At 41.8% G+C, this 27,714-nt stretch overlaps 1 protein-coding gene across 3 annotated transcripts; it reads left to right on the top strand.

The window, feature by feature from the left end:
* Positions 1–92: 92 nt before the first annotated feature.
* On the top strand, positions 93–27,147 carry LOC121532336 (BTB/POZ domain-containing protein 10). 3 transcript variants are annotated; one of them, XM_041838239.2, is made up of 9 exons: positions 94–245; positions 5,205–5,354; positions 22,410–22,621; positions 23,119–23,434; positions 23,573–23,675; positions 24,870–24,990; positions 25,477–25,674; positions 26,047–26,157; positions 26,372–27,147. In XM_041838239.2, the coding sequence occupies exons 3-9, from the start codon at positions 22,462–22,464 to the stop codon at positions 26,674–26,676; spliced, it is 1,314 nt and encodes a 437-aa protein (XP_041694173.1). In that variant the 5' UTR covers positions 94–245; positions 5,205–5,354; positions 22,410–22,461; the 3' UTR covers positions 26,677–27,147. The 3 variants fall into 3 exon arrangements, with proteins under 3 accessions (XP_041694172.1, XP_041694173.1, XP_041694171.1); XM_041838238.2 differs by lacking the exon at positions 5,205–5,354 and having other exon boundaries at positions 93–245; XM_041838237.2 differs by lacking the exons at positions 94–245; positions 5,205–5,354 and adding an exon at positions 19,761–20,146.
* The last annotated feature ends 567 nt before the right edge of the window (positions 27,148–27,714 follow it).

Raw genomic sequence — 27,714 nt, 5'->3', positions numbered from 1 at the left:
TTGCGCAGCGTGCAGCATTTCTAACCTTCGTGAACAAGCCGGTTATATAGTCTCGCGATATGTCCTGTTCGTTGCTCAGCAGCATTTAAAACAAGGGATTACAGTTTGCGTTCTTGTTGTGACTATCTGGGGGAAATGCCTCTCACTGTTATTGTAATCAGTCGGTCACCAATCTAGCAATAGTTATTAGGATTTTCTTTACTTTAACTTTTGGATAAAACTCAGACAACAATGAATCCCAAGAGGTAAGGAGCGTCATTGTATAGTTAGCTACTTCAGCAAGCTAACGTTAACGAGAGTTAGCTCAAGTTAGCTTTTACAGACAAAATGGGTTAGCTAGTCACCAGTATATTTGGTTTACTGGTTAGAACTTTGTTTGATAGCTAGCTTTATTCGTTTTTATTTTGCCTAAACCCTCAACAGTCTTCATTGATTGATAGCATGAGTCATAACGTTATCATTTGCTAAGCAAATGTGACCATTGATTGTTGGTTAATTTAGCCAGCTACAGTAGATAGTCAAACAAACTTTAAGCTAACTAGCCTACCGCTAACGTTACCTAACAGTCCAACCAACGATAATTGTACACATTACACAGCCACAAAGTCAAAATGGCTATATCGTAAAAATTCATGAAAACAAGTGTGCTTTTTGGTCTTAATTTAAGGTTATGTTAGGCATACGGTTAGCAGTGTGGTTAGGGTTAGCTGGCTAAACTCCACGATGAATGAAGTTTCTGATAAATCCGATTTAGTCAGCTAAGAAGATACATAGTAGAAATAGGCGGGGTTTATGACTGGCTGTGTTAACTAGTGACGACCACGATACTTAGTGTTTTCACGTTGTTGTAACGTTTATAGTTAACGTTAGCAACTGCTAGCTACAATTTATCCAGCTAGCTACCTAACCTATACGCTACAATCAAGTTGTCACATGACTAGCCAACAAACTATGGCCAAAAAATCGAGCTTGGTGGTAACGTTAGTAGTAGTCTCGTCGCGAACCAGACTTCCCTAGAGCGCTTTGAACCAATGATGTGTATATATCCTGGATGACTGACGGGGCGCTGTATTTTGAAGCCGCCTCTCAATGGCCAATACATAGCGTTAACAATCCAGGGTCATTGGTCGGAACCGGTGTAAATCAGTGACGCCTCACAACACCTCAAACCAATCAAATGCTTGCTTGGGCAGAGCTACAAAGATGCTCACTAGATTAGTGCCATAGGAGCAACAGTGCGTGAGGACTAAAAACATGACGAAAACATGCACTGGTGACACAACATTTTAGGATATTTGCAGCACGCTGATTTTCACAGCATTCCTCTGTTATTTCGAGATTAGCAAAAGCTGCAGCAAGAGGGGGGAAATGGTGTACAATGCTGGCCGTATCAATATTTTAAATGTTGACGTTTCTGAAGTGATATTTGGTTGTAAAGGCTACCATGAGGGACTAGAAATAGCTAGCCACAATGAGGTTAGTTTTGAGAAGTCAGCTAACCTTGTAACCTAGGTATAACTTACAAGCTAGTTAAATTTCTCTCACGATTATAAAGCCAACAAATGTTTAATAAAAACAGCATATTATTGACTTAAAAGGTTAGCTGTGTTAGCCCAGTCGCTATCTTATCCAGGGTCGTTGATACATATACTATCGAGCGCACATCCATGCGGTCTCCATAGACAAACATTGGCAGTAGAATGGCTCGTACTGAAGAGCTCATTGACTTTCAACGTGGCACTGTCATAGGATGCCACCTTTTCAACAAGTGAGTTCGTTAAATTTCTGCCCAGCTAGTGCTGTCACGGTCAACTGTAAGTGCTGTTCTCGCTGTGTTAGCCCAGTCGCTAGCTTATCCAGGGTCGTTGATACATATACTATCGAGCGCACAGCCATGCGGTCTCCATAGACAAACATTGGCAGTAGAATGGCTCGTACTGAAGAGCTCATTGACTTTCAACGTGGCACTGTCATAGGATGCCACCTTTTCAACAAGTGAGTTCGTTAAATTTCTGCCCAGCTAGTGCTGTCACGGTCAACTGTAAGTGCTGTTCTTGTGAAGTGGAAACGTCTGAGCATCAACGGCTCAACCGCGAAGTGGTAGGCCAAACAAGCTCACAGAACAGGGGGACCGCCAAGTGCTGAAGCGCGTTAAAATCGTCTGTCCTCGGTTGCAACATTCACTACAGAGTTCCAAACTGCCTCTGGAAGCAACATCAGCACAATAACTGTTCGTCGGGAACTTCATGAAATGGGTTTCCATGGCCGAGCAGCCGCACACAAGCCTAAGATCACCATGTGCAATGCCAAGCGTCGGCTGGAGTGGTGTAAAGCTCTCCGCCTTTGGACTCTGGAGCAGTGGAAATGTGTTCTCTGGAGTGATGAATCACGCTTCACCATCTGGCAGTCTGACGGACGAATCTGGGTTTGGCAGATGCCAGGAGAACGCTACCTGCCCGAATGCATAGTGCCAACTGTAAAGTTTGGTTGAGGAGGAATAATGGTCTGGGGCTGTTTTTCATGATTCGGGCTAGGCCCCTTAGTTCCAGTGAAGGGAAATTTTAACGCTACAGCATACAATGAAATTCTAGACAATTCTGTGCTTCCAACTTTGTGGCAACAGCCTTTCCTGTTTTAGCATAACAATGCCCCATGCACAAAGCAAGGTCCATACAGAAATGGTTTGTCAAGATCGATGTGGAAGATTTATTTTAGTCATTTAGCAGACGCTTTTATCCAGAGCGACTTACAGTAGTGAGTGCACACAATTTTTTGTACTGGTCCCCGTGGGAATTTAACCCACAACCCTGGCGTTGCAAGCACCATGCTCTACCAACTGAGCCACATGAGACCTTGACTGGCCTGCACAGAGCCCTGACCTCAACCCCATCGAACACCTTTGGGATGAATTGAAACGCAGACTGCGAGCCAGGCCTAATCGCCCAACATCAGTGGCTGACCTCACTAATGCTCTTGTGGCTGAATGGAAGCAAGTCCCCGCAGCAATGTTCCAACATTTAGTGGAAAGCCTTCCCTGAAGAGTTGTAGTAGCAAAAGGCTGTTGTAGTAGCAAAAGGGGGACCAACTCCATATTTTGGAATGAGATGTTTGACGAGCAGATGTCCATATACTTTTGGTTATGTAGTGTACATTGTCTACTGGTAGCATTTTTAAATTAAGAACATATAGCTCAACATTTAGTTGAGCTATTTTCTGCTTCAGATAACAGATGCCCATAAGGCCAGTAATGTCATCATACTATAGGCCTATGGCTGCATTGGCAGTGCATGCCATATGATAAGCTGCAAAATGGATTCACATAGTTGATATACTGAGTGACAATCAAATAAAACAGATTGGAGAACTTTATAAAAGGAAATGTTCAGTTGAGAATACAACAGACACATTAGACATAACCCCTTCCCTTCTTTATTGCAGGATTGTGATTAATCAACATTGACACTAGTTCATTTTAATAATAGTTTGTAACAATTTAAAATAAAATAAAAAGTAACTTCAAAGAATCAGCACTTCATAATGTACAAATAAGATAGCTCGTATGTAGAGATTAGACATCTTAGTCTAAACAACAATCGATAATTGAGTACTAACAAGTAAGCTATTATTACTAAAGCATTTCAGGTGATCAAAAAAACAATCCATACCAGCGGTGGCCAACCTTGGTCCACTGATCCCTGATCTACTGGGTGAGCAGACTTCTATTCCAGCCCAGCAATAGCACACTTGATTATCAACTAATTAGATTTGATCAGGTTAATCAGGTGTGTTATTGCTTGGCTGAAACAGAACCCTTCAGACTTCCAGCAAGGTTGGCCTGCTCCAATTGTACTAGATTTTACATTGTCTGATGTTTAACTATATTTTTGTATACAACATTTACTAACATAGATAGGCCTACACATATAACACATGGCATATAGGATATACCCTTAGTTTCTTGGGACATTCATTGGGACCTCTCTCTTAATCTGAAACCGTCTTTCAAAGCTTTCCAGATCTGAGGGCAGAAAATATCACAAAGAAACAGGCTTCATTATACTCACGTTAGACAGCACTGAATATTATGTTGCTATTATCTCTGTCCTCAAAGTTTTCCCCTCTATGGATTGGAACTGGAGAATCTTTTCATAATGACCTGCCCTATCCAGAATAGTAGCCTACACTCTCCCTTTACTGACAGCTGAAGCTGCAATTTCATCCTCTTCCATGGCTGTTATCTACAAATGCATGGAGACTGTTTTTAATTTACAATGATTACATCAAGATAGCTAACTAATAGGAAATTAGCTAGCTGATGACATTTACATTTTCTTAGCTTAACAGTGTGTAAAGTTGGCTAGATAGCAGCTCAGTTGACTTCGTCTACAAAGTGGCCTACTGTAGCCGGCTAATTATAAATAATTTCTTAACATTTTTAAAATGTATTTACTTACTTGAATAGGTTCTCCCCTGCCTCTTTTTGGTTCCTTACAAAAACAAGAGAATGGCCAATCTTCACTATTTTTGGTGGTTGCAAAGCGCAGCCTGCATCAATGTGGACGAATGGAGACAAGGAATAAAGTGTGTTTGTCACCAGAGCTCTTTAGAACGTATTGTGATGTTTGACTTTACCAGCGTAATCCAATTTCAATAAATATAAATCGCAGATTGTCGGCCACACTTGATAACTTAAACTAACTACCTGGACGGAAAACACTGACTCACAAAACACACAGCACCCCTTCTATGGGCGTGTGGGGGAGGGTTCTTGAAATGTAACATCCAATCAAAATCAGCGGAGCATTCAAACTGTTTTTGCAATACTAAATTCTCCAGACCTCTAAGGGAGGCGTGACAACGATGTGATTTTGAAGGTATGGCAATGCGGGACTACGTTATTTTTTTGTAAAGGAATTCTAGCTCACTAACGTTAGGTAGAGAATAAGTTACCTTTGCCAATAGAAGGCTCTGGTTGTTGTAATAATATAGCATGTCATTTACGTTTCTTCGACTAATGCAGCGTTTCCCAAATTCTGTCCTCGGGACCCCAAGGAGTGCACGTTTTGGTTTTTCAAATTATCAAAGCTTGATGACTAGTTTGATTTTATATTTGAATCAGATGTGTAGTACTTCGGGTCCCGAGGAAACCCTGAACTAATGTGAAGCGAACAACAAACATGTAGGCCTGTGTTTTGTATTAACAGGACGTCATGAGTTCTGATGGTGGCTGATTCCTCATTGATCCCTCCTCCTACCTACCTACCTACCTACCTGTGATGGCTGAATGTCCACATTTTAGAGGGCAACTCAAGTGACACTGGGAACAGGGAAAGTAATCTTCACAGACACTCAAGGTGATAAACTAGGACTCATTACTGAAGAGTACTGTATTGTTACTTACATAAATAATTGTAGAACAAGGACAGCACAGTAGGACTCCTGAATGTGCTTGATTGTTCAGCATTCAAGACAGCTGTCCAATACTATTTGTATATATGAATAAAACTGTTTTGTTTCAGGAATTGACTTGCATTCTGAAGTGACAGTTACAGTGGGGATAAAAAGTATTTAGTCAGCCACCAATTGTGCAAGTTCTCCCACTTAAAAAGGTGAGAGAGGCCTGTAATTTTCATCATAGGTACACGTCAACTATGACAGACAAATTGAGGGAAAAAAATCCAGAAAATGACATTGTAGGATTTTTAATGAATTTATTTGCAAATTATGGTGGAAAATAAGTATTTGGTCACCTACAAACAAGCAAGATTTCTGGCTCTCACAGACCTGTAACTTCTTCTTTAAGAGGCTCCTCTGTCCTCCACTCGTTACCTGTATGAACTTGTTATCAGTATAAAAGACACCTGTCCACAACCTCAAACAGTCACACTCCAAACTCCACTATTGCCAAGACCAAAGAGCTGTCAAAGGACACCAGAAACAAAATTGTAGACCTGCACCAGGCTGGGAAGACTGAATCTGCAATAGGTAAGCAGCTTGGTTTGAAGAAATCAACTGTGGGAGCAATTATTAGGAAATGGAAGACATACAAGACCACTGATAATCTCCCTCGATCTGGGGCTCCACGCAAGATCTCACCCCGTGGGGTCAAAATGATCACAAGAACGATGAGCAAAAATCCCAGAACCACACGGGGGGACCTAGTGAATAACCTGCAGAGAGCTGGGACCAAAGTAACAAAGCCTACCATCAGTAACACACTACGCCACCAGGGACTCAAATCCTGCAGTGCGAGACGTGTCCCCCTGCTTAAGCCAGTACATGTCCAGGCCCGTCTGAAGTGGCCCGTCTGAAGTTTGCTAGAGTGCATTTGGATGATCCAGAAGAGGATTGGGAGAATGTCGGATGAAACCAAAATATAACTTTTTGGTAAAAACTCAACTCGTCGTGTTTGGAGGACAAAGAATGCTGAGTTGCATCCAAAGAACACCGTACCTACTGTGAAGCATGGGGGTGGAAACATCATGCTTTGGGGCTGTTTTTCTGCAAAGGGACCAGGACGACTGATCCGTGTAAAGGAAAGAATGAATGGGGCCATGTATCGTGAGATTTTGAGTGAAAACCTCCTTCCATCAGCAAGGGCATTGAAGATGAAACGTGGCTGGGTCTTTCAGCATGACAATGATCCCAAACACACCGCCCGGGCAACGAAGGAGTGGCTTCGTAAGAAGCATTTCAGGGTCCTGGAGTGGCCTAGCCAGTCTCCAGATCTCAACCCCATAGAAAATCTTTGGAGGGAGTTGAAAGTCCGTGTTGCCCAGCGACAGCCCCAAAACATCCCTGCTCTAGAGGAGATCTGCATGGAGGAATGGGCCAAAATACCAGCAACAGTGTGTGAAAACCTTGTGAAGACTTACAGAAAACGTTTGACCTGTGTCATTTCCAACAAAAGGGTATATAACAAAGTATTGAGAAACTTTTGTTATTGACCAAATACTTATTTTCCACCATAATTTGCTAATAAATTCATTAAAAATCCTACAATGTGATTTTCTGGAAATTTTTTCCTCATTTTGTCTGTCATAGTTGACGTGTACCTATGATGAAAATTACAGGCCTCTCTCATCTTTTTAAGTGGGAGAACTTGCACAATTGGTGGCTGACTAAATACTTATTTTCCCCACTGTATCTATGAAGTTGACAATGTTTCTTCACTTGCATTCAAAAAATATGACAGGCAGTTACGGGCAATTCCAAGGTAATGGAATTATGCTAAGACTCAGATTTTTCACTTTAAAATGTAGCCTATACCAAACAAAAAATATTGCTTTCAAAGTTTAACAAACCATATAATATGCCATTTAGCAGACGCTTTTATCCAAAGCGACATAGTCATGCGTGTATACATTTTTAACCATAGAACTCTATGCACAAGAACTACTCTAACAATTTCCACTGACAATTTTACTATAACACATTTACAGGAAGAACTGTGCAGATACAAAGTTTGTTAACACAGTAAAGCTAGGGTAGATTTTACCGTAATTCTGTTACCGAACCTAATCTGCACAGTTATTCCAGAAAATGTTTATTTTTATTTACTGTATAAATTGTTCAAAGTAGTCATTGTGCATAGAGTTGCATGGTTTGTAAAACTTTGAAATCAATGGTTTTAGTTTGGCATACATTTAAAAGTGAAAAATCGGAGTCTCTGCCTAATTCCTTTACCGCGGAATTGCCCTGACCTTGAAATGTGAGTGTTTTGTTTCATGTTGAAGATTGACAGTACCAATCAAACGGTTTAATAATTTGTGCTGGTTCAATTCCATGTTTTTGACGGGTTTAGGCCTAAAGGTTGATGATTGGTTGAGAGTGATCCATGACTCGCATACCGTGTGCCGATAGCTTAGGGCCTCATTTTCAAAGGCGTTTGGACTTTCTCCTGCATTGTGTGTTCTTATAAAACCAGGCAGAAAGAAAGAATGGATGGATGTGCACAGGTTTGACATTTGCAGCGGGTATATTTTCTGCACTGGAGATACAGTATATTCAATGCAATTACAGTTGTAGAACAGGGTTTTATGGAGTAGGGTTTTAGTGTATCAGTGGTTTATTTGACAAAAGCGAAGGCATACACTAGAGTACCTGTAGACTTTCAGTCATTGCGCTAACGCTAATTATCATTGGCTCACGAAACTACAGCTAACTTCCTTCATACTGTACTCTGAGACATAAAAATGGTTTCCACGAGTTCATCTCACTCTGGGTAAGTTGCCAGAATCTCGCAGTATCCCTTTAAGAGGAAGCTGTGATAACTGAGGTGTTTGTGGGGCACTGGGCAGAGACCGGAAGAGGAGGAGCTGACTGATACTGAATTAGCCTATTATTACGTCTGTTGACTTACTCTTTCAACTACTGTGTTGTGTGTGTGTGCTTGATGAATAGTGTTGCACATCTCACAGAAAGCAATGCATGTTCATGACATTTCGTCTCGTTATCCAAAAGAAGACAGGACCATTTGATTTTAACTTTCATTTGGTCATTATTACACTGATTTCTTCATATTTGAAGACTATACTAAATACCATTTGCTGATCAAGTATTTGCAGTTATTGGTTTGTCCTTTGGATATATGGAGACCTCTGATGGGCCATTAGGCCTACATCCAAAATGACAAAAAAAACTGTTATCAAAAGGAAAATGGCTTGTGGCTAACCTTACTGGTATACATTGTTGTGAATGTAACAACAAGACAACAATAGGGCTGTGCCGATTATGCCATTTTGGGTAACAATTAATTGTTGTGCAAATGGTCACGGTTATAGTCATGATTGTCATTTTTGGTAATGTTTTGAGCTTGCAATGTATCATAATGGATCTTTGAAAATAGCGACACATACCTATATTGAATGCAACACAGCTTTTGTGACTCCCGTGTCTCCCGACCATGCTGTTCTGCTCATAAAATGATTACCCACTTTACCCTCCTCATGTAAAAATAAAAAATGACTATTGGGTAAACTATATCTACTTGTAAATAAAGTTGAATACCCCCCCAACAATTTTGTTTATAATTTATTTTTGTTCATGGTTATTGTCCATAATTGTCGATTTTATACAATTTATTGTGCCATCCCGAGACGACGACGACGACAACAACAACCTAAAAAATTGTCTACGGCAGGAATCGGCAACAGGCAGAAAATATATAGATTTTAGTTTTTAGAGGAAAGAAAATACAAATCACCAGAAATTTAGCAAAAATGTATTGTTACAAAGTGGGATTGAAATAGATTTAAATGTAATTTTTGGTCATTGATCTACACAAAATACTACAATGTCAAAGTGAAAATATATATAGTTTTTTAACAAATTGAATAACTAAAATATAGTTGTTGCATAAGTATTCTCCCCCTTTGTTTAGGGAAGCCTAAATTATACTGAACAAAAATATAAATGCAACAATTTCAAATATTTTACTGAGTTACAGTTCATAGAAGGAAATCAGTAAATTGAAAATAATTCATTAGGCCCTAATCTATGGATTTCCCGACTGGGCAGGGGCAACAAAGGAATACACTGCACACTGCTGCTCATGCTCCCAGGTGATATTTATAACAACGTTTCGACCCTTAGGTCTTCATCAGGCATCGATATCCCAGGTGAGGGTGGAAGGTCATATAAAATATATATATATATATAGGGGCAGTACTCAGTGACATCACTTCCTGAAATTCCGTTCAATGTATCAAAATATACACTACCATTCAAAAGTTTGGGGTCACTTAGAAATTTCCTTGTTTTTGAAAGAAAAGTTATTTGTTTCTGGCCATTTTGAGCCTGTAATCGAACCCACAATTGCTGATGCTCCAGATACTCAACTAGTCTCAAGAAGGTCAGTTTTATTGCTTCTTTAATCAGCACAACAGTTTTCAGCTGTGCTAACATAATTGCAAAAGGGTTTTCTAATGATCAATTAGCCTTTTAAAATGATAAACTTGGATTAGCAAACACAACGTGCCATTGGAACACAGGACTGATGGTTGCTGATAATGGGCCTCTGTACGCCTATGTAGATATTCCATTAAAAGTCAGCCGTTTCCAGCTACAATAGCCATTTACAACATTAACAATGTCTACACTGTATTTCTGATCAATTTGATGTTATTTTAATGGACAAAAATGGCTTTTCTTTCGAAAACAAGGACATTTCTAAGTGAACTCAAACTTCTGAACGGTAGTGTATGATCATACACAAGGAATGTGATCAATATTTACAGTAATATACATACAATATTCAATTAGGATAAAAAAAACACCATTTTGACATTTTGAAACTGTACAAACGGTTTCAAGTCTAACTCCTCGTTAAGGCCAAGAGGAGACAGTGTGTAGAGCCTGTGGATCCAGAAAGATTCCCTTTGAAGAAGTTTCCTCTTAATTTCCCCTCCTGTGTGACATCTTGACCATTTCTATTCCAATCTCAGAGAACTAATGGGATGTCCAGCTTGTACAAAATGAACAGCAACTGGATTTTTTGTCTCACTTGTCTGTATATTGTTGCAGTGCTCACTGATCTGTGTCTTAAGGCTTCTATGGGTTTTCCCTATGTAAGACCGACCACAAGGACATTTTCAACATGTAAATAACATTGGTGCACATGCAGGTAATCAGGCCTTTGATCTTAAATATTTGTCCTGTGCAGGGGTGGGTAAATGAGTTGCATTTGTGCTGCATTGAGCACATTGGCCACATTTGTAATTACCCTCCGGAACCTTGTCCAAGAAAGTTTCCCTTTTCTCTGATGGGTAATCAGATTTAACCACTATCTTGCACGTTTGGGGGTCTTTTAAAGACCATACATGGAGGATATTTAAAAATGGGTTTCAATTGTGGGTCAGTATCAATAATGTACCAGTGCTTCCTGATAATGTCCTTAAATGCCTTCCCCAATGGTGAGTATTGGGTGATGCATGAGGGGACATGTTCTGCTTTTTCTTTAACTTTTGGTTGGAGGCTTTCCAACTGTGTTAGTCCTTCAAAACGATCATTGGCATGTTTTACCCAATTGTCTTTGTACCCCCCTTCCTTAAACCTTTGTGTGAGGTCCGTGGTCTGTTTCTGATAAGAAGCATCAGAGCTGCATATTCTTCTGATGCAACTAAATTGACTTATAGAGAGACTTTTAATAAGTGGATGTGGATGAAAGCTGTCACCTCTAAGGAGGGTATTCCTGTCTGTAGGTTTCCTATAGAGATCTGTGGAGAGGGAGGTTTTGTCCTTGATAACCATCACATCAAGAAAACTAATTTGTGATAGGTCAAAGTTAATGTGAAATGAAGGTGTTCATTCATAGAGCTTAGATAAGCATGGAATTCCAAAAGTTCTTCCTGGGTCCCAGTATAGATCACGAAAATGTCATCCAAATATCTCAGAATTAGGAGAATATTGGAGAGAAAGGGGTTAAGGTCTGGATTCAGCACCACCTGTTTTTCAAACATTCCTAGATCTAGGTTAGCATAATTAGGAGCCCTAGTGCTCCCAATCGCTGTCCCTTTGGTCTGGAGGAAAAAGTCTCCTCTGAAGAGAAAATAGTTGGAGGTTAGTACCAGTTCAGCCAAGTCCATAATACAATTGGTTCTGGGAAGCGCATTACGGGGACGTTCATTGAGGTAGAACTTGAGGGACTCTAGGCCACCCTGATGGGGGATGTTAGTATATAGACTGGTAACATCAAAAGTACATAGAATATAAATTTCAGGTATATGGTCCACATGTTTCAAACAATTAATAAAATCAATAGAGTCTAGTATATGTGGGGAGGGAGATCGCCCAGGGTTTCACAAAATGATCTACAAAGGTAGAGATATTCTCTGTCAGAGATCCGTTACTACTCACAATGGGCCTGCCTGGTATACAGTGAGGGAAAAAAGTATTTGATTCCCTGCTGATTTTGTACATTTGCCCACTGACAAAGAAATGATCAGTCTATAATTTTAATGGTAGGTTTATTTGAACAGTGAGAGACAGAATAACAAAACAAAAATCCAGAGAAACGCATGTCAAAAATGTTATAAATTGATTTGCATTTTAATGAGGAAAATAAGTATTTGACCCCTCTGCAAAACATGACTTAGGCCACCAGGTTTGCACACATCTCAGGAGGGATTTTGTCCCACTCCTCTTTGCACATCTTCTCCAAGTCATTAAGGTTTTGAGGCTGACGTTTGGCAACTCGAACCTTCAGCTCCCTCCACAGGTTTTCTATGGGATTAAGGTCCGGAGACTGGCTAGGCCTCTTCAGGACCTTAATGTGCTTCTTCTTGAGCCACTCTTTGTTGCCTTGGCCGTGTGTTTTGGGTCATTGTCATGCTGGAATATCCATCCACGACCCATTTCAATGCCCTGGCTGAGGGAAAGAGGTTCTCACTCAAATATTTGATGGTACATGGCCCCGTCCATCGTCCCTTTGATGCGGTGAAGTTGTCCTGTCCCCTTAGCAGAAAAACACCCCCAAAGCATAATGTTTCCACCTCCATGTTTGACGGTGGGGATGGTGTTCTTGGGGTCATAGGCAGCATTCCTCCTCCTCCAAACATGGCGAGTTGAGTTGATGCCAAAGAGCTCCATTTTGGTCTCATCTGACCACAACACTTTCACCCAGTTCTCCTCTGAATCATTCAGATGTTCATTGGCAAACTTCAGACGGGCATGTATAGGTGGTTTCTTGAGCAGGGGGACCTTGCGGGCGCTGCAGGATTTCAGTCCTTCACGGCGTAGTGTGTTACCAATTGTTTTCTTGGTGACTATGGTCCCAGCTGCCTTGAGATCATTGACAAGATCCTCCCGTGTAGTTCTGGGCTGATTCCTCACCGTTCTCATGATCATTGCAACTCCACGAGGTGAGATCTTGCATGGAGCCCCAGGCCGAGGGAGATTGACAGTTCTTTTGTGTTTCTTCCATTTGCGAATAATCGCACCAACTGTTGTCACCTTCTCACCAAGCTGCTTGGCGATGGTCTTGTAGCCCATTCCAGCCTTGTGTAGGTCTACAATCTTGTCCCTGACATCCTTGGAGAGCTCTTTGGTCTTGGCCATGGTGGATAGTTTGGAATCTGATTGATTGCTTCTGTGGACAGGTGTCTTTTATACAGGTAACAAACTGAGATTAGGAGCACTCCCTTTAAGAGTGTGCTCCTAATCTCAGCTCGTTACCTGTATAAAAGACACCTGGGAGCCAGAAATATTTCTGATTGAGAGGGGGTCAAATACTTATTTCCATCATTAAAATGCAAATCAATTTATAACATTTTTGACATGCGTTTTTCTGGATTTTTGTTGTTGTTATTCTGTCTCTCACTGTTCAAATAAACCTACCATTAAAATTATAGACTGATAATTTCTTTGTCAGTGAGCAAACGTACAAAATCAGCAGGGGATTAAATACTTTTTTCCCTCACTGTAGGTGGTGTCATGCTCTTGTGAATTTTGGGGAGAGCGTATATGACAGGTGTGGTTGGGCAGTCAACTTTCATATACTTATATTCTGTCTTTGTAATTACAAACTTCATTAAAAGATTTAGACAATTTATCATGGATCAGAGACTTGAATTGATTAGTAGGGTCCTTAGGGAGTCTTTTGTAAAATTCATCATCACTAAGTTGTCTCAGAATTTCCTTTTCATAGTCTGCTGCATTTAGTATCACTATTGCACCTCCTTTGTCGGCAGGTTTTATAATGATACTGCAGTCATTTTTTAGTTCCATAAGAGATCATTTCTCTGCTTTGGACATATTGTGGAATACCTTGTATTATTTTTTCTTAGCCAGGAGATTATGTACATCTTTCTCAACTAGGCGGCAATATGTTTCAAGAGGGATTTCTTTTGGGTGGTAAAAATGTGCTTTTCCTCTTAAAATATGTATTTTCCCTTGTCATGTCCTCAGGGCGAGAGTTCAGGTCAGGTTCATTGTCATTCAGGTTATCAATGGGAAAAACATTAGCACCATTTCCTTTCTGGTTACTAATATCGTTCAATAGATTAACATTGGCAGGTGCATAGGGAGCAACCCCATTACCAAAAAACTCAGTCAATCTCAAACTGCGGAAAAACTTTTGAAAGTCTACAACTGTATCAAAGTCATTGGCCTGTGATGTTGGGACCAATGATAGTCTTTACCTAGGGCAGATGAACATGTATCAGATATAGACCTGTTTGACAAGTTAATTACCGTGTCTTGCTCCGTGTATGTGGCGGGGACTTCGGGTGTTGCCGTCTTCCTACGTAGTCCTCTCCTGCATTTCTTGTGTGGAAGCAGGGTGGGCGGTGGTCGTGATGACGGCCTATTCGATGACGTCGTCCATCGGGATTCCACAAAAAAGAAAGCGCTCCAGCTCTGGAATGGTCACTGGAGTCAGATGTGAGGGAGTTGGTTGATCGCCATATTAGTGGCCCTCTAGGATTACACCTGGGCTGGCGTTTTTTCCCTTCCATCTTGCTCGTGGGGGAGTGCCAATTGGCTGTCTCCAGCTATCCCTCCTGAAATATACCTTCTGCTCCTTGTAGTCCGCAGTATCATGTCTTTGTCAGGGGCGCAGCCATGGGTGGGCCTGGGAGGGCATAGGCCCAACCACTGGGGAGCCAGGCCCAGTCAATCAGAAGGATTTTTATTACAGAAATGAATACTACTCAGCACACACACACCCCTCAGATGTGAAGGTCCTGGGCTGGCGTGGTTACACGTGGTCTGCGATTGTGAGGCCGTTTGGCTGTACTGCCAAATTGTCTAAAACGACAGAGGTGGCTTATGGTAGAGAAATTAACATTCCATTCTCTGGCAACAGCTCTGGTGGACATTCCTGCAGTCAGCATGCCAATTGCACGCTCCCTCAACTTGTGACATCTGTGGTATTGTGTTGTGTGACAAAATCACATATTTTAGTGGCCTTTTATTGTCCCTAGCCCAAGGTGCACCTGTGTAATGATCATGCTATTTAATCAACTTCTTGATATGCCAAACCTGTCAGGTGGATGGATTATCTTGGTAAAAGAGAAATGCTCACTAACAGGGATGTAAGCAAATTTGTGCACAAAATTTGAGGGAAATTAGCTTTTTGTGTGTATGGAACATTTCTGGGATCTTTTATTTCAGCTCATGAAAAATTGATCTAAACTCTTTACAGATTGCGTTTTATATTTTTGTTCAGTATAGATCAGAAGTAAAATTTGGCTTAGCTAAGCACATAAGTTACAGAGCATTCGGAAAGTATTCAGACCCCTTGACCTTTTCCACATTTTGTTACGTTACAGCCTTATTCTAAAATGGATTAAATAAATGTTTTCCTCATCAATCTACACACAATAGCCCATAATGACAAACGAAAACAGGTTTTTAGAAATGTTTGCTGGCCTGAATGCCAAGCGTCACATCTGGAGGAAACCTGGCACCAGGTGGTGGCAGCATCATGCTGTGGGGATGTTTTTCAGCGGCAGGGACTGGGAGACTAGTCAGGATCAAGGGAAAGATGAACAGTGAAAAGTACAGAGAGATCCTTGATGAAAACCTGCTCCGAGTGCTCAGGACCTCAGACTGGGGCGAAGGTTCACCTTCCAACAGGACAACGACCCTAAGCACACAGCCAAGACAACTCAGGAGTGGCTTCGAGGCAAGTCTCTGAATGTCCTTGAGTGGCCCAGCCAGAGCCCGGACTTGAACCCGATCTAACAACTCTGGAGAGACCTGAAAAATAGCTGTGCAGCGACGCTCCCCATCCAACCTGACAGAGCTTGAGAGTATCTGCAGAGAAGAATGGGAGAAACTCCCCAGATACAGGTGTGCCAAGCTTGTAGCATCATACCCAAGAAGACTCTAGGCTGTAATCACTGCCAAAGGTGCTTCAACAAAGTAAAGGGTCTGAGTACTTATGTAAATGTGTTATTTCTGTTTTTTGTATTTGTAATACATTTGCAAAAATGTCTAAACCTGTTTTTGCTTTGTCATTATGGGGTATTGTGTGTGGGGGGGGAATAAGGCTGTAACAGAATAAAATGTGGAAGAAGTCAAGGGGTCTGAATACTTTCCGAATGCACTGTATGTGGACATATTAGGGGTTGACATGATTTTTTAAATGACTACCCCTTCCTCTGTCCCCCATACATAAATATGTAAGGTCTCTCATTCAAGTATTGAATTTCAAGCACAGATTCAACTACAAAGACCAGGGAACTTTTTTTAAAGCCTCCATAAAGAAGGGCAGTGATTGGTAGATGGGTAACAATAACAATCAGACATAGAATATATCTTTAAGCATGGTCAATTTAATAATTATTCTGTGGATGATGTATTAAACCACCCAGGCATATCAAAGATGCAGTCGTCCTTCTGAACTGAGCTGTAGGAGTGGAAGGAAACTGCTTAGGGATGTCACCATGAGGCCATTGGTGAATTAACAGCTTCAGAGTTCAGTGGCTGTGATGGGTGAAAACTGAGTCTGGCTCAACATTGTAGTGACTCCAAAAGAATGATCTAAATGACAGTGAAAAGAAGAATACAAATATACAGAATAAACATGAATACGTTAGTAACAAAGCACTAAAGTAATATTGCAACAACAAAAAAACGGCAAAGGGATACACTTACTTGCCTAAATGCAAAGCCTTATCATTGAGTAACGGCCTCCTTATTTTCAAGCATGGTGGTGGCTGCATCATGGTATGGGAAACCTGCTTCAGTCTGCTTTACACCAAGAAACTGGGAGAAGAATTCACCTTTCAGCAGGACAATAACCTACAACACAAAGCCAAATCTAAACTGGAGTTGCTTACCAAGAAGATGGTGAATGTTCCTGAGTGGCCAAGTTACATTTTTAACTTAAATCTTGAACATATATGGCAAGACTTGAAAATTGCTGTCTAGCCATGATCCCCAACACCTTGACCGAGCTTGAAGAATTTTGAAAAGAATAATGGGCAAATATTGTACAATACAGGTGTGCAAAGCTCTTATGAGACTTACCCAAGACTCATAGCTGTAATCGCTGCCAAAGATGATTCTAACATGTATTGACTCAGTGGTGAATACTTGTTTAATCAAGGTATATTCATGTTTTATATTTTATAAATGTAAAACAAAAGTTAGAATTTTTCTTCCACTTTTAAATTGAATTTTTTTTGTATAGATCGTTTACAAAAAATGGCAATTCAATCTATTTTAATCCCACTTTGTAATAATAAAATGTGAAGAAATCTAAGGAGGGTGTAAACCTTCTATAGGCACTGTGTGATTGTCTCAATGGGTAATCAAGGTATGAATATTTTTTTTTTAATACAATCTCTTTGGGCTTAGTTGTGGTCAATTTGCAGTGTCCAAATTAGTATAATTATTTTCCAGCCCCCCGACCATCCGCTCTGACAAAAATCGGCCTGCTGCTGAATCTAGTTGTCTACCCCTGGTCTACGGCTATGGCTATTCCCTCATGTGGAAAAGCTGCACAAAGGTCCACCACCGAAGCCCAATAATGACAACCATACAGTGAGGGAAAAAAGTATTTAATCCCTTGCTGATTTTGTACGTTTGCCCACTGACAAAGAAATGATCAGTCTATAATTTTAATGGTAAGTTTATTTGAACAGTGAGAGACAGAATAACAACAACAAAATCCAGAAAAACGCATGTCAAAAATGTTATAAATTGATTTGCATTTTAATGAGGGAAATAAGTATTTGACCCACTCTCAATCAGAAATAATTCTGGCTCCCAGGTGTCTTTTATACAGGTAACGAGCTGAGATTAGGAGCACACTCTTAAAGGGAGTGCTCCTAATCTCAGTTTGTTACCTGTATAAAAGACACCTGTCCACAGAAGCAATCAATCAATCAGATTCCAAACTCTCCACCATGGCCAAGACCAAAGAGCTCTCCAAGGATGTCAGGGACAAGATTGTAGACCTACACAAGGCTGGAATGGGCTACAAGACCATCGCTAAGCAGCTTGGTGAGAAGGTGACAACAGTTGGTGCGATTATTCGCAAATGGAAGAATCACAAAATAACTGTCAATCTCCCTCGGCCTGGGGCTCCATGCAAGATCTCACCTCGTGGAGTTGCAATGATCATGAGAATGGTGAGGAATCAGCCCAGAACTACACGGGAGGATCTTGTCAATGATCTCAAGGCAGCTGGGACCATAGTCACCAAGAAAACAATTGGTAACACACTACGCCGTGAAGGACTGAAATCCTGCAGCGCCCGCAAGGTCCCCCTGCTCAAGAAACCACCTATACATGCCCGTCTGAAGTTTGCCAATGAACATCTGAATGATTCAGAGGAGAACTGGGTGAAAGTGTTGTGGTCAGATGAGACCAAAATGGAGCTCTTTGGCATCAACTCAACTCGCCATGTTTGGAGGAGGAGGAATGCTGCCTATGACCCCAAGAACACCATCCCCACTGTCAAACATGGAGGTGGAAACATTATGCTTTGGGGGAGTTTTTATGCTAAGGAAACAGGACAACTTCACTGCATCAAAGGGACGATGGACGGGGCCATGTACCGTCAAATATTTGGGTGAGAACCTCTTTCCCTCAGCCAGGGCATTGAAAATGGGTCGTGGATGGATATTCCAGCATGACAATGACCCAAAACACACGGCCAAGGCAACAAAGGAGTGGCTCAAGAAGAAGCACATTAAGGTCCTGGAGTGGCCTAGCCAGTCTCCAGACCTTAATCCCATAGAAAATCTGTGGAGGGAGCTGAAGGTTCGAGTTGCCAAACGTCAGCCTCGAAACCTTTAATGACTTGGAGAAGATCTGCAAAGAGGAGTGGGACAAAATCCCTCCTGAGATGTGTGCAAACCTGGTGGCCAACTACAAGAAACGTCTGACCTCTGTGATTGCCAACAAGGGTTTTGCCACCAAGTACTAAGTCATGTTTTGCAGAGGGGTCAAATATTTATTTCCCTCATTTAAAATGCAAATCAATTTATAACATTTTTTTAATAACATTTTTTAAAACATGCGTTTTTCTGGATTTTTTTGTTGTTATTCTGTCTCTCACTGTTCAAATAAACCTACCATTTTAAAATTATAGACTGATCATTTCTTTATCAGTGGGCAAACATACAAAATCAGCAGGGGATCAAATACCTTTTTCCCTCACTGTATTGATACGTTTCTTCTTCCACCTAAACCCTCACCGAAAACCTAGCTTACACTTGCATTGCAATAATTATACAAATGTACAGATTAAATCAATGACATGGCATCTGCATGCATCAACAGGCTTTTTGATAATGAAATCAGAAGCTGCTAAGTATATTTCAATAGATTATTTTAATTCAGACAATGAAAAGTAGCCTATAGGTTAAGTACAAATATCAAAGTAGTGTTATGAAGTGTTTATTAAGCAAGTGAATGACATGATTAACAGTCCACAATATGCACCATGTGTCAAAAAAGTGTTGGCTATTATTTGATACATCTATGGTTGTAGTCCTACCTCTCTGGATGGACTACTACAAAAATCCCCACACACCTGTGATTGTCAATCAAAGCCTTTATCTGGGAAATCAATCATTATAAGAAAATCTCTTGCTCAAATTCATATTTTAATATCAACTAACAGAACACATTTTAAGCACATATTGGCCCATCTCATTGACAGTCACGTCCAGAGGTGAAATTGTGCTCTGTCATGTCCTTCATCCGCAAGCCAGCTATTTTATTTCATCAGCCAAGCCATGCTGCTTGATGCTGCTGAGGAGAATCGTGTCAACTCGGGCAGTATCAGGACCACTGAGGTATGATCAGGACAGTAGACAGGGAGGTCGGGCTACGCCTACGTCAGAAGCGTTGCTCTGTGCGTGTCTGACTCGATGTCGTGGGAAAAAAAAGCGCACAGCCATTCATATATACGGGTCTCCCTGTCTGAACTGAATGACTGGTCCTCCTGTCTCCATTTTTTGAAATCGGTGCGATCGAGTCTTTTGAAAGAGAATTTTCAGGCTGTGCTTCACAGCTAGAAAGTTGAATCGGAGTCTACGAAATAATGCTGAAGTTCGAAAGTAATGCCCAACTATGCTAAACCGGCTGGCAAGCCTGCATTGTTCGGAGGAGCCCAAGTCCTTTGTGCTTTCATCCCTCAACTCATCCCGTGCTGCTTTGTCTTTAATTTGCCGTGCGATACAGACGGGTAGGTGTGCTCCTCATCCTATTCATTGCGTTTCTTATGGCATATGTTGATTTCCTATGTTTTTGTAAATATTTAATCTATATATTTTTTTTTCGGCTTTTCCACGCATTCTAATGAATGGCAATGTGGAAAAGGGAAAATAAAAGCAAGACTGCGTGTGTCTTTTTTAAAAGGGAAGTGTCTCATTTCATGGGGTTTGCCGATCAGAACGCATAGGGTTTATTTATATACCTGTTGGAAAGGGTTAAACCCCCGAAACTAGCGCGCATTCTCTGTTTAACATCAGAGGAGCAGTGTCAGCACTCAGTGCTCTAAATTATTGATGGGACCTTTTTCTTTAAGTAACGGGACTCAATGCTGCAGACGCCTATAACACAAGTGCATCTGTGGATTTTTCTCTCTCCATTATCACAGTCATAAAATATTCAACCATGCAATTTGCATCCCAAATTATCATTTCGTGGGGGAAAAAATGCTATTTCCAAGATTCTATGTGAGATAATCGCGGGAGCCATTGATATGTGGATGGATATAGCTTTGCATTGCTGCATGAAAGATGAGATGACCGCTATTGCTCTCACTGATCCATTGTTTGCTGATGGTGCTAGACTTGCCTGCTTATTGCACTGGAAGAATATTTGTTTTATACATTAAACAATCTGGTCAAAAATTCTTCCTGTTGCTGGACATTCTACCCTATATTCAGAATTCAAATTATGGCAAAATATGGTAGATAACGTTAATAGGTAGAGTAGATGGCCTAAAGGGATTGATGCTGCTGTGTTTGCTGACCTGAATTGCTGCTGAGTGCAATAGGGGCACCATTCCATAACCAGCCTGTGCTGTTCCTACATTCAAGGACATCTCCCATGCTGTCCAATGCTTTTAATCACATTCCACAACCTAATGAGTTTTTTTTAATTCAGATTTCTCAAAAGGACAAAGTTCACACACCATCTGGGGATAGTCTACTCATTGTTTCAGTTCAGTTTTTGTTTACATTGCTGAAGGTCTCATAGATGGCAGTATTCTATACTGGTGCAGTAATGAGGACAACCTGCACAAAGAGAAGGGGACTCGCATACTGTAGGGCAGGCCTGCCTGGCTCTGAACTGTATACAGCATGATGAGAGCTAGCATCCTGGACCACTCATTGGCATCCATTCAGCTGCTGCCAAAATATAGATGCCAATTATTTGGACAGGAAATTTCATAACATGACATTCTGCCTTATTTTGCCGCATGAAGTAAGTTGGTTGTTCTCCACGTGTAGTGAAATGACTAATTTATCCTGCTCTGAGTCAGTCAGTCAGTCCTCCAGGTCTATGATTTCTCTCACTCTCAGGGACTCCATCAGTGAGGGTGGCAGTGGAGGAGGCAGTGGACTCAGACGTCAGACCCTGTTAACGGTTGACTGGACCCAGTTTTCTATGGGGAACTAGAAGGTGTACGGACGTCATTCATTGGAGGGACTATAAAGGCAGTTTCTTTATAGCTCTCCCGTCTTTGAGAGTTCCTCAGTGTGCTGCTCTCTCTAGTCCATTCTCTCCAAGGGCATTCACTTCAGCCTCCTCATATTTCATAATCACGACCCTGGGGCGGGAGCCGCTCTTTATTAGGGAGACCTGCAGTATGGCACGCTGGCCAGACTAGACAAACCAGACGGTGTGAGAGCGCTTTCAGAGGTAAAGAGGCTGCTGCAGATAACAGAACAATGCTTCCTGCTTCTGTCTCTGCTTGTCTCAATGGGATAACCTGTTTTTCAATTTCCCCATAGAAAGGCTCTTCTGCAACGGACAGTAGAGTTTTAAATGCATCTTCAATGGGAAGTACGATTTTTTTTTTTGTGCAAATGATTTCAAGAAGGTGTTTGGTACTTCAGGCATTGTGGATAGTCTGCTCCATCAGTGTAATATTTCAGATTTTACAAAGGCCACTCCAAGAGGAGTAATAGTCCCATTTATGTGTTGTCCCCACAGTTAAGTGAGTTCATTCAGATTGTTTCACATGGATTCACTCCCTAATGGGTTTCTCAGAGTATAGGGCTCCAGCTGCAGGCAGCAAGCAGTAGTGTTGTATTGGCAATATTTCTGCAGCGGTCAGCACAAAAAATTAATTCTACCTCTCTCGCACAGAGGATACATATGAGTTTACTGCAGGCTTTTACCCACTTTTTCTCTGCAGAGAAGCATGCAAAATGCTCACTTTTCCCTCTCAGTGATCATGTGTGTATCTCTGACTGTGTGATTTTCTCCTCTCTTAGTGCCCAGCCCCGCCTCCCAGCAGTCCCCCAACTGGAGGCCGAACTAGTCAACATGAATCTGCATGGCACCAGCGGAGGCCTCGAACGCTGCAGGGACAGCGACCGCCGGCGCTCCAGCGACCGCTCCCGAGACTCCTCCCACGAGAGGGGCGAGGGTCAGCTGACCCCTTGCATCAGGAACATCACCTCGCCCACCCGACAGCACAACAGTGGTGAGTAGCTTCCCAGTGTTTCACCTCCATTACTGGAACAACACCACGGCTGTACCCGTTTGGTTATTCTCTAATCCATTACTGCTATGCGACAGAACCACACAGTGTAATGATGTGACACTGACATAACAAGGCTGTCTCAGATGCCTCAGGTACAGCTGTTAGATTGAGGCCCTTTCTAACGACACAAAAGCAGTGACTGAAGTGGTTTCATCACGTAGAAATCTCCTTAAAGCCTAACCCAGAGGCGGAGCCACAGTAGTCATACGACTGCTACTCAGTCTGGACCCACTCAGGGAATTAAGCCAATGGCCGAACTGAATGATGTTTAAATTGCTACAGTAACAGTTGAATAATCAAGTCTTGAAAGGAAAGCATTTTGGCGCTTGCGAAAGCTTTCAATGCCCTTTTTCATCCTTCTGGCAGCCAGCTACAGTGTGATGAGACAGCAGTGTTGGCACCTTACCTACGGTACTCTGTCTGTTTGTCTCTTCCAGATCGTGAGCGGGGCGAGGGTGGTTCTTCCTCCAGGTCATCAAGCCCTCGGCCCCCCAGAGCCATGATGTCGGTGGGGCCCAGCTGCATCGCAGTGAGCAGCAGCAGGAGCAGCCTGTTCAGCAACGAGGCCCACTGTAAGGGCCTGGGTCATGGACACGTGCACGGCCCCTGTGACCTCATCTACGTCTATGAAAACGCCAAAGAGGGGGCGCGCACGTTACGGACGGCGGAGAGGGTCACTCTGATTGTGGACAACACCCGCTTCGTGGTGGACCCGGCCATCTTCACCGCCCAGCCCAACACCATGCTGGGAAGGTACAGTAAAATATTTTATCACCATAAATTAAAGAGATATCAAAGGGATATTACAGCAAATTAAAGGGAAATGAAAGGGATATTACAGCAAATTAAAGGGATAATTAATTTCAAACCAAATGTTTTCCTCTCTCGTAGAATGTTTGGATCTGGGAGGGAATACAATTTCACCAGGCCCAATGACAAAGGGGAATTTGAGGTGGCAGATGGAATCAGCTCAACTGTTTTCAGAGCCATCCTGGTAAGACACTCATTCTGGTTTGATAATGTCATAGAGTTTCACCTAATGTCTCCAGAGATGGGTTGATATTGACAAAGTGAAGGATTACGCTGCTGCGTCAGTCATGACTGGAAAGGAAAATACGTTTTCTCACAGATTCTATCCATCCCCTATATATTTTATTAAGAAGAAGAATAGGCCTTCAGTGTTCTGACCTATCTAAAACAAGCACCTTTATTGTTCCATGACCAGAGATTGTGGAGAGTGGCCAAATGTATAGGGGTCAATACATATTGTTTCGTATATGATTGCAGCATAATTTCCATATTATTCAAGGATTATAGTGCATTTGTATGCAATTACTTTCTAGTAATACCTTGACAAATACGTTTGTTTACAAACAATCTCTGAGATTGTCCATCTGATATATTGTGTATTTTTGTGGAAGTGTGGAAATGCAGGGCAGATAATCAGTGTTACATAAGGCACATTTTCCGGGATCAGAGATACTAATGCTGTACAACATGCTAGTGCTTTCATTTTTGTGTTTGTTCGCCCCGCTGTTCCACTTAACTCTCCAGAGACACAGGGGAGGAGAACAACCAGGTAATGCCATCTGTTTGTGTGTGTATCATAGGGTTTCTGGATGTTATTTCAGGCTCAAGAGCAGCTTTCTGTGTGACTCAGGCTTTACGGTGTTCTAGCATGTCAGTGTAGCAATTTCACATCTGTATGCCTATTTGTATGGGGGAGAGAGGCTAATGTGGATAGTCGGGACTCAATAACATGCTGAAGGCACTTCTTTGTTTGATTTCAAGGCTTATCTTGCATTGTCAGTATTGAACCGTCTCGTTGTACAGATCTGTGCTCGGAGTGTGAAGAGCTCTACAGTCAAAGGCGACCCGACTAAAACAACAGGAAGAGAGGAAAAACATGGCTGGCAGCATTAGCATTCAGGGCACAGAGCAAGCTAACAGCCGTTTCAGGCACTGTCTTGTGAAGAGCCGAGCGTTGCTGCTGCCTCCATCCCTTTTCTTTTCAGCGTTATACTTTAATGATCTCCATGTTTCTCTGGCTGTAAATGGGTCTGTGGGGGTGGGAGGGAGGGAGTGACGTCACTGCCATTTGCTGTTGTCGGAAGGCTGTTCTGTGTTTGCGCAGAGCAGCCTCCGTGATGGCTGCCTGTTTGTTTTTCCTGTGACTTTTAAATGGCAGGATTACTACAAATCTGGGATAATCCGCTGTCCTGATGGGATCTCCATTCCCGAGCTGAGAGAAGCATGTGACTACCTCTGCATCTCCTTCGACTACAGCACCATCAAGTGTAGAGACCTCAGTGAGTGTATATAGCTATATGCCATCAGGCCCTCTTTTTCTCATTGTAATGACATGATAATACACATTGCATTTTATGCAGAATATTCCTATGTAATATTTCATTCCATGACATTGTTCTGTATTAAATGCTAGGTTTATTTAGCCTGCTGTGTGTTTGGTGTTGTGGAGGTGTTGACATGTTGTGGTTGAGTAGGAGGCACAGCTCTGAAACTAGGTCAGTATTAGCCTACAGGTTTGATCCATGTCAGATGATCGCAGAGTTTCCACAATCTGTGTCACTGACTGCTATAGCCATTGATTGACGTTATTTTAAATGTGGATGTGTGTCTAGTTTTGTTCACTTGCTGTGAGTGTGCATGTGTGTGCGCACATGCTTGAGTGTGTTGCTTTGGATAAAAGCGTCTGCTAAATGGCTTATTATTATTATATTTCAGCGTGAGAACTGGAGTGTGGTCGTCTCACTCCACCCACTCCTATTTTCCAGGTGCACTCATGCACGAGCTGTCCAATGATGGGGCGAGGCGTCAGTTTGAGTTCTACTTGGAGGAGATGGTGCTGCCTCTGATGGTGGCCAGCGCCCAGAACGGAGAGAGGGAGTGTCACATAGTGGTCCTGACAGACGACGACGTGGTGGACTGGGACGAGGAGTACCCTCCGCAGATGGGAGAGGAGTATTCACAGAGTGAGTCAGGTCATTCACCTCACTGGCTCTGTTGATATAGTAGTTTACAAGCAAGCCATTTCAACAAGTCACCCATTAGTGGTTTATATCACTGTGAAAATAATTGCCCTAGATTATAATTGACTGTTAAAGGTCCAGTGCATCAGTTCTGGGTAACAAGTTACTTACTGTAATAGTTTTTCATTAAAATGGTCAAAAATAAACAAGTGTTTCATCAGCTGTTGGACAAATATGATACATAACACAGGAAATAGACTGAGTGCACTGGTTCACCTGCCTGATCTGAATTGCTGAATGCCTATGTTATTTTACTTAGAATATGTATGACATTTAATTATATAAACAATAATACTTTTTCATTTTTCTTTACAGTTATATACAGCACAAAACTGTACAGATTCTTCAAGTATATAGAGAATCGCGACGTTGCCAAATCAGTATTAAAAGACAGAGGACTTAAGAAAATCAGACTAGGAATTGAAGGTATGGTGGATCATCACTGAACTGCCTTGTTCCTTGTTGCACATAATGTCTATCAAGAAGCCTAAAGGGTTACCCCAATTGGGTAAAAAATATTGAAGACTACACTTTTTGTATAAATATACTTCTAATACAACATCATGCATTTAATACAAGGTATTTCAATTGTTTTTTATTAATTTTAATAAAACCAAAATGTCTGTTTTTATCCTCCCAGGTTACCCCACCTACAAGGAGAAGGTGAAGAAGCGTCCTGGCAGCCGGCCAGAGGTCATCTACAACTACGTCCAGAGGCCCTTCATCCGCATGTCCTGGGAGAAGGAGGAGGGCAAGAGCCGCCATGTTGACTTCCAGTGTGTGAAGAGCAAGTCCATCACCAACCTGGCAGCCGCTGCTGCAGACATTCCCCAGGACCAGCTGGTCAACATGCACCCTGGTCCTCAGGTGGACGAACTGGACATCCAGCCTCAGCCAAGCTATCACTATGAGCCAGACCCAGACGCCCCCTCACCGGCTGTCTGAGACTGGGCCCCCCGTCCCCCTCCACAGAGCACTGTATTGATGAGCAAGTTGGGCAGCAGAAACCACATTGCCTTTACAAGCCTCAAAAGATAACTGGTATATATTGTCAACAGCCAAGGAAGGAGAAGCAAAGCACACAGTAAACGATTGCTTCATTGCACTTAGTCTGCACTGTTTCTTTTTTTTAACTGACCAAAGGAGATTTATTTTTATCAAGAATATTTGAACTATTCTTTAAATTAAAAAAAAAAAGCAGATTGTATCACGAACTTGTCTGTGGGTCCTCATGTGATGAGTTGTGTGTGTGGTGCTGCTGTGTACAGTACTGTAGTTCCTAAAGAGTTTGGTGTTCTGCTCGCTGCCCCTGGTGGTGGTATGGCAGTGCGGATTTAGAATCGTACTACAGTAGTCCACCACCAGAGCAGCCTCGCTGTGATGCTTTGGTCTCAGAATAAATACGTTTTTATTTCATATTCATCTCACTTTCATCATTCATGACTCCATCTGTTTGAGAAGAGTATCCCAATTTGGCAGTGCATTTAATTGTCAATTCGTTTTTCTTATCACATTGCTATACATTCGTAATGTCTGCTTGTGCTGTAGAGGACCCAAGCTGACATGTTCATTAGCCACTCCTACTTAGTCAATGGAGCGTAAAAGATCCAATATGGTCCAACATTTGAATCTGTTCCAACTGGAGAGAGCAAACCTAACATAGTTGCACCTTATCAGCCACCTTAGTCATCAATAGCTTGTATACTGAACTTAAAAGGTCCAATGCAGCTGTTTTTATCTCAATATCAAATTATTTCTGGATAACAAGTACCTTATTGTGATTTTTTTCAATTAAAGTTGGTAAAGAAACACAGCTTCTTAGCAAAGAGCTATTTCTCAAGCAACATTTTTTGCTAGGACTGTCAGAGTGGTCTGAGTGGGGAGGGGAAAACTGAAAACTAGCTGTTATTGGCAGAGGTTTAGAAGTCTTTCTTATTGGTCTATTAACTAATTTGCCACCTGGTGATATTATTGAAGGCAAGG

Source organism: Coregonus clupeaformis, chromosome 6 (assembly GCF_020615455.1).
Source record: "Coregonus clupeaformis isolate EN_2021a chromosome 6, ASM2061545v1, whole genome shotgun sequence".
NCBI classification, from domain to species: Eukaryota; Metazoa; Chordata; class Actinopteri; order Salmoniformes; family Salmonidae; genus Coregonus; species Coregonus clupeaformis.
The sequence above is the reverse complement of the archived record's forward strand: the minus strand, read 5'-3'. Positions and strand labels throughout refer to the sequence as shown.

What these genes read in the sequence shown, in the direction of transcription:
- LOC121532336 (XM_041838237.2), top strand. Translation starts at nt 20,022, where the DNA reads ATGCCCAACTATGCTAAACCGGCTGGCAAGCCTGCATTGTTCGGAGGA. An exon ending in CATCAAGTGTAGAGACCTCA is followed by an intron (nt 24,991 to 25,476) that starts GTGAGTGTATAT and finishes CCTATTTTCCAG; the next exon opens with GTGCACTCATGCACGAGCTG. An exon ending in AATCAGACTAGGAATTGAAG is followed by an intron (nt 26,158 to 26,371) that starts GTATGGTGGATC and finishes TTATCCTCCCAG; the next exon opens with GTTACCCCACCTACAAGGAG.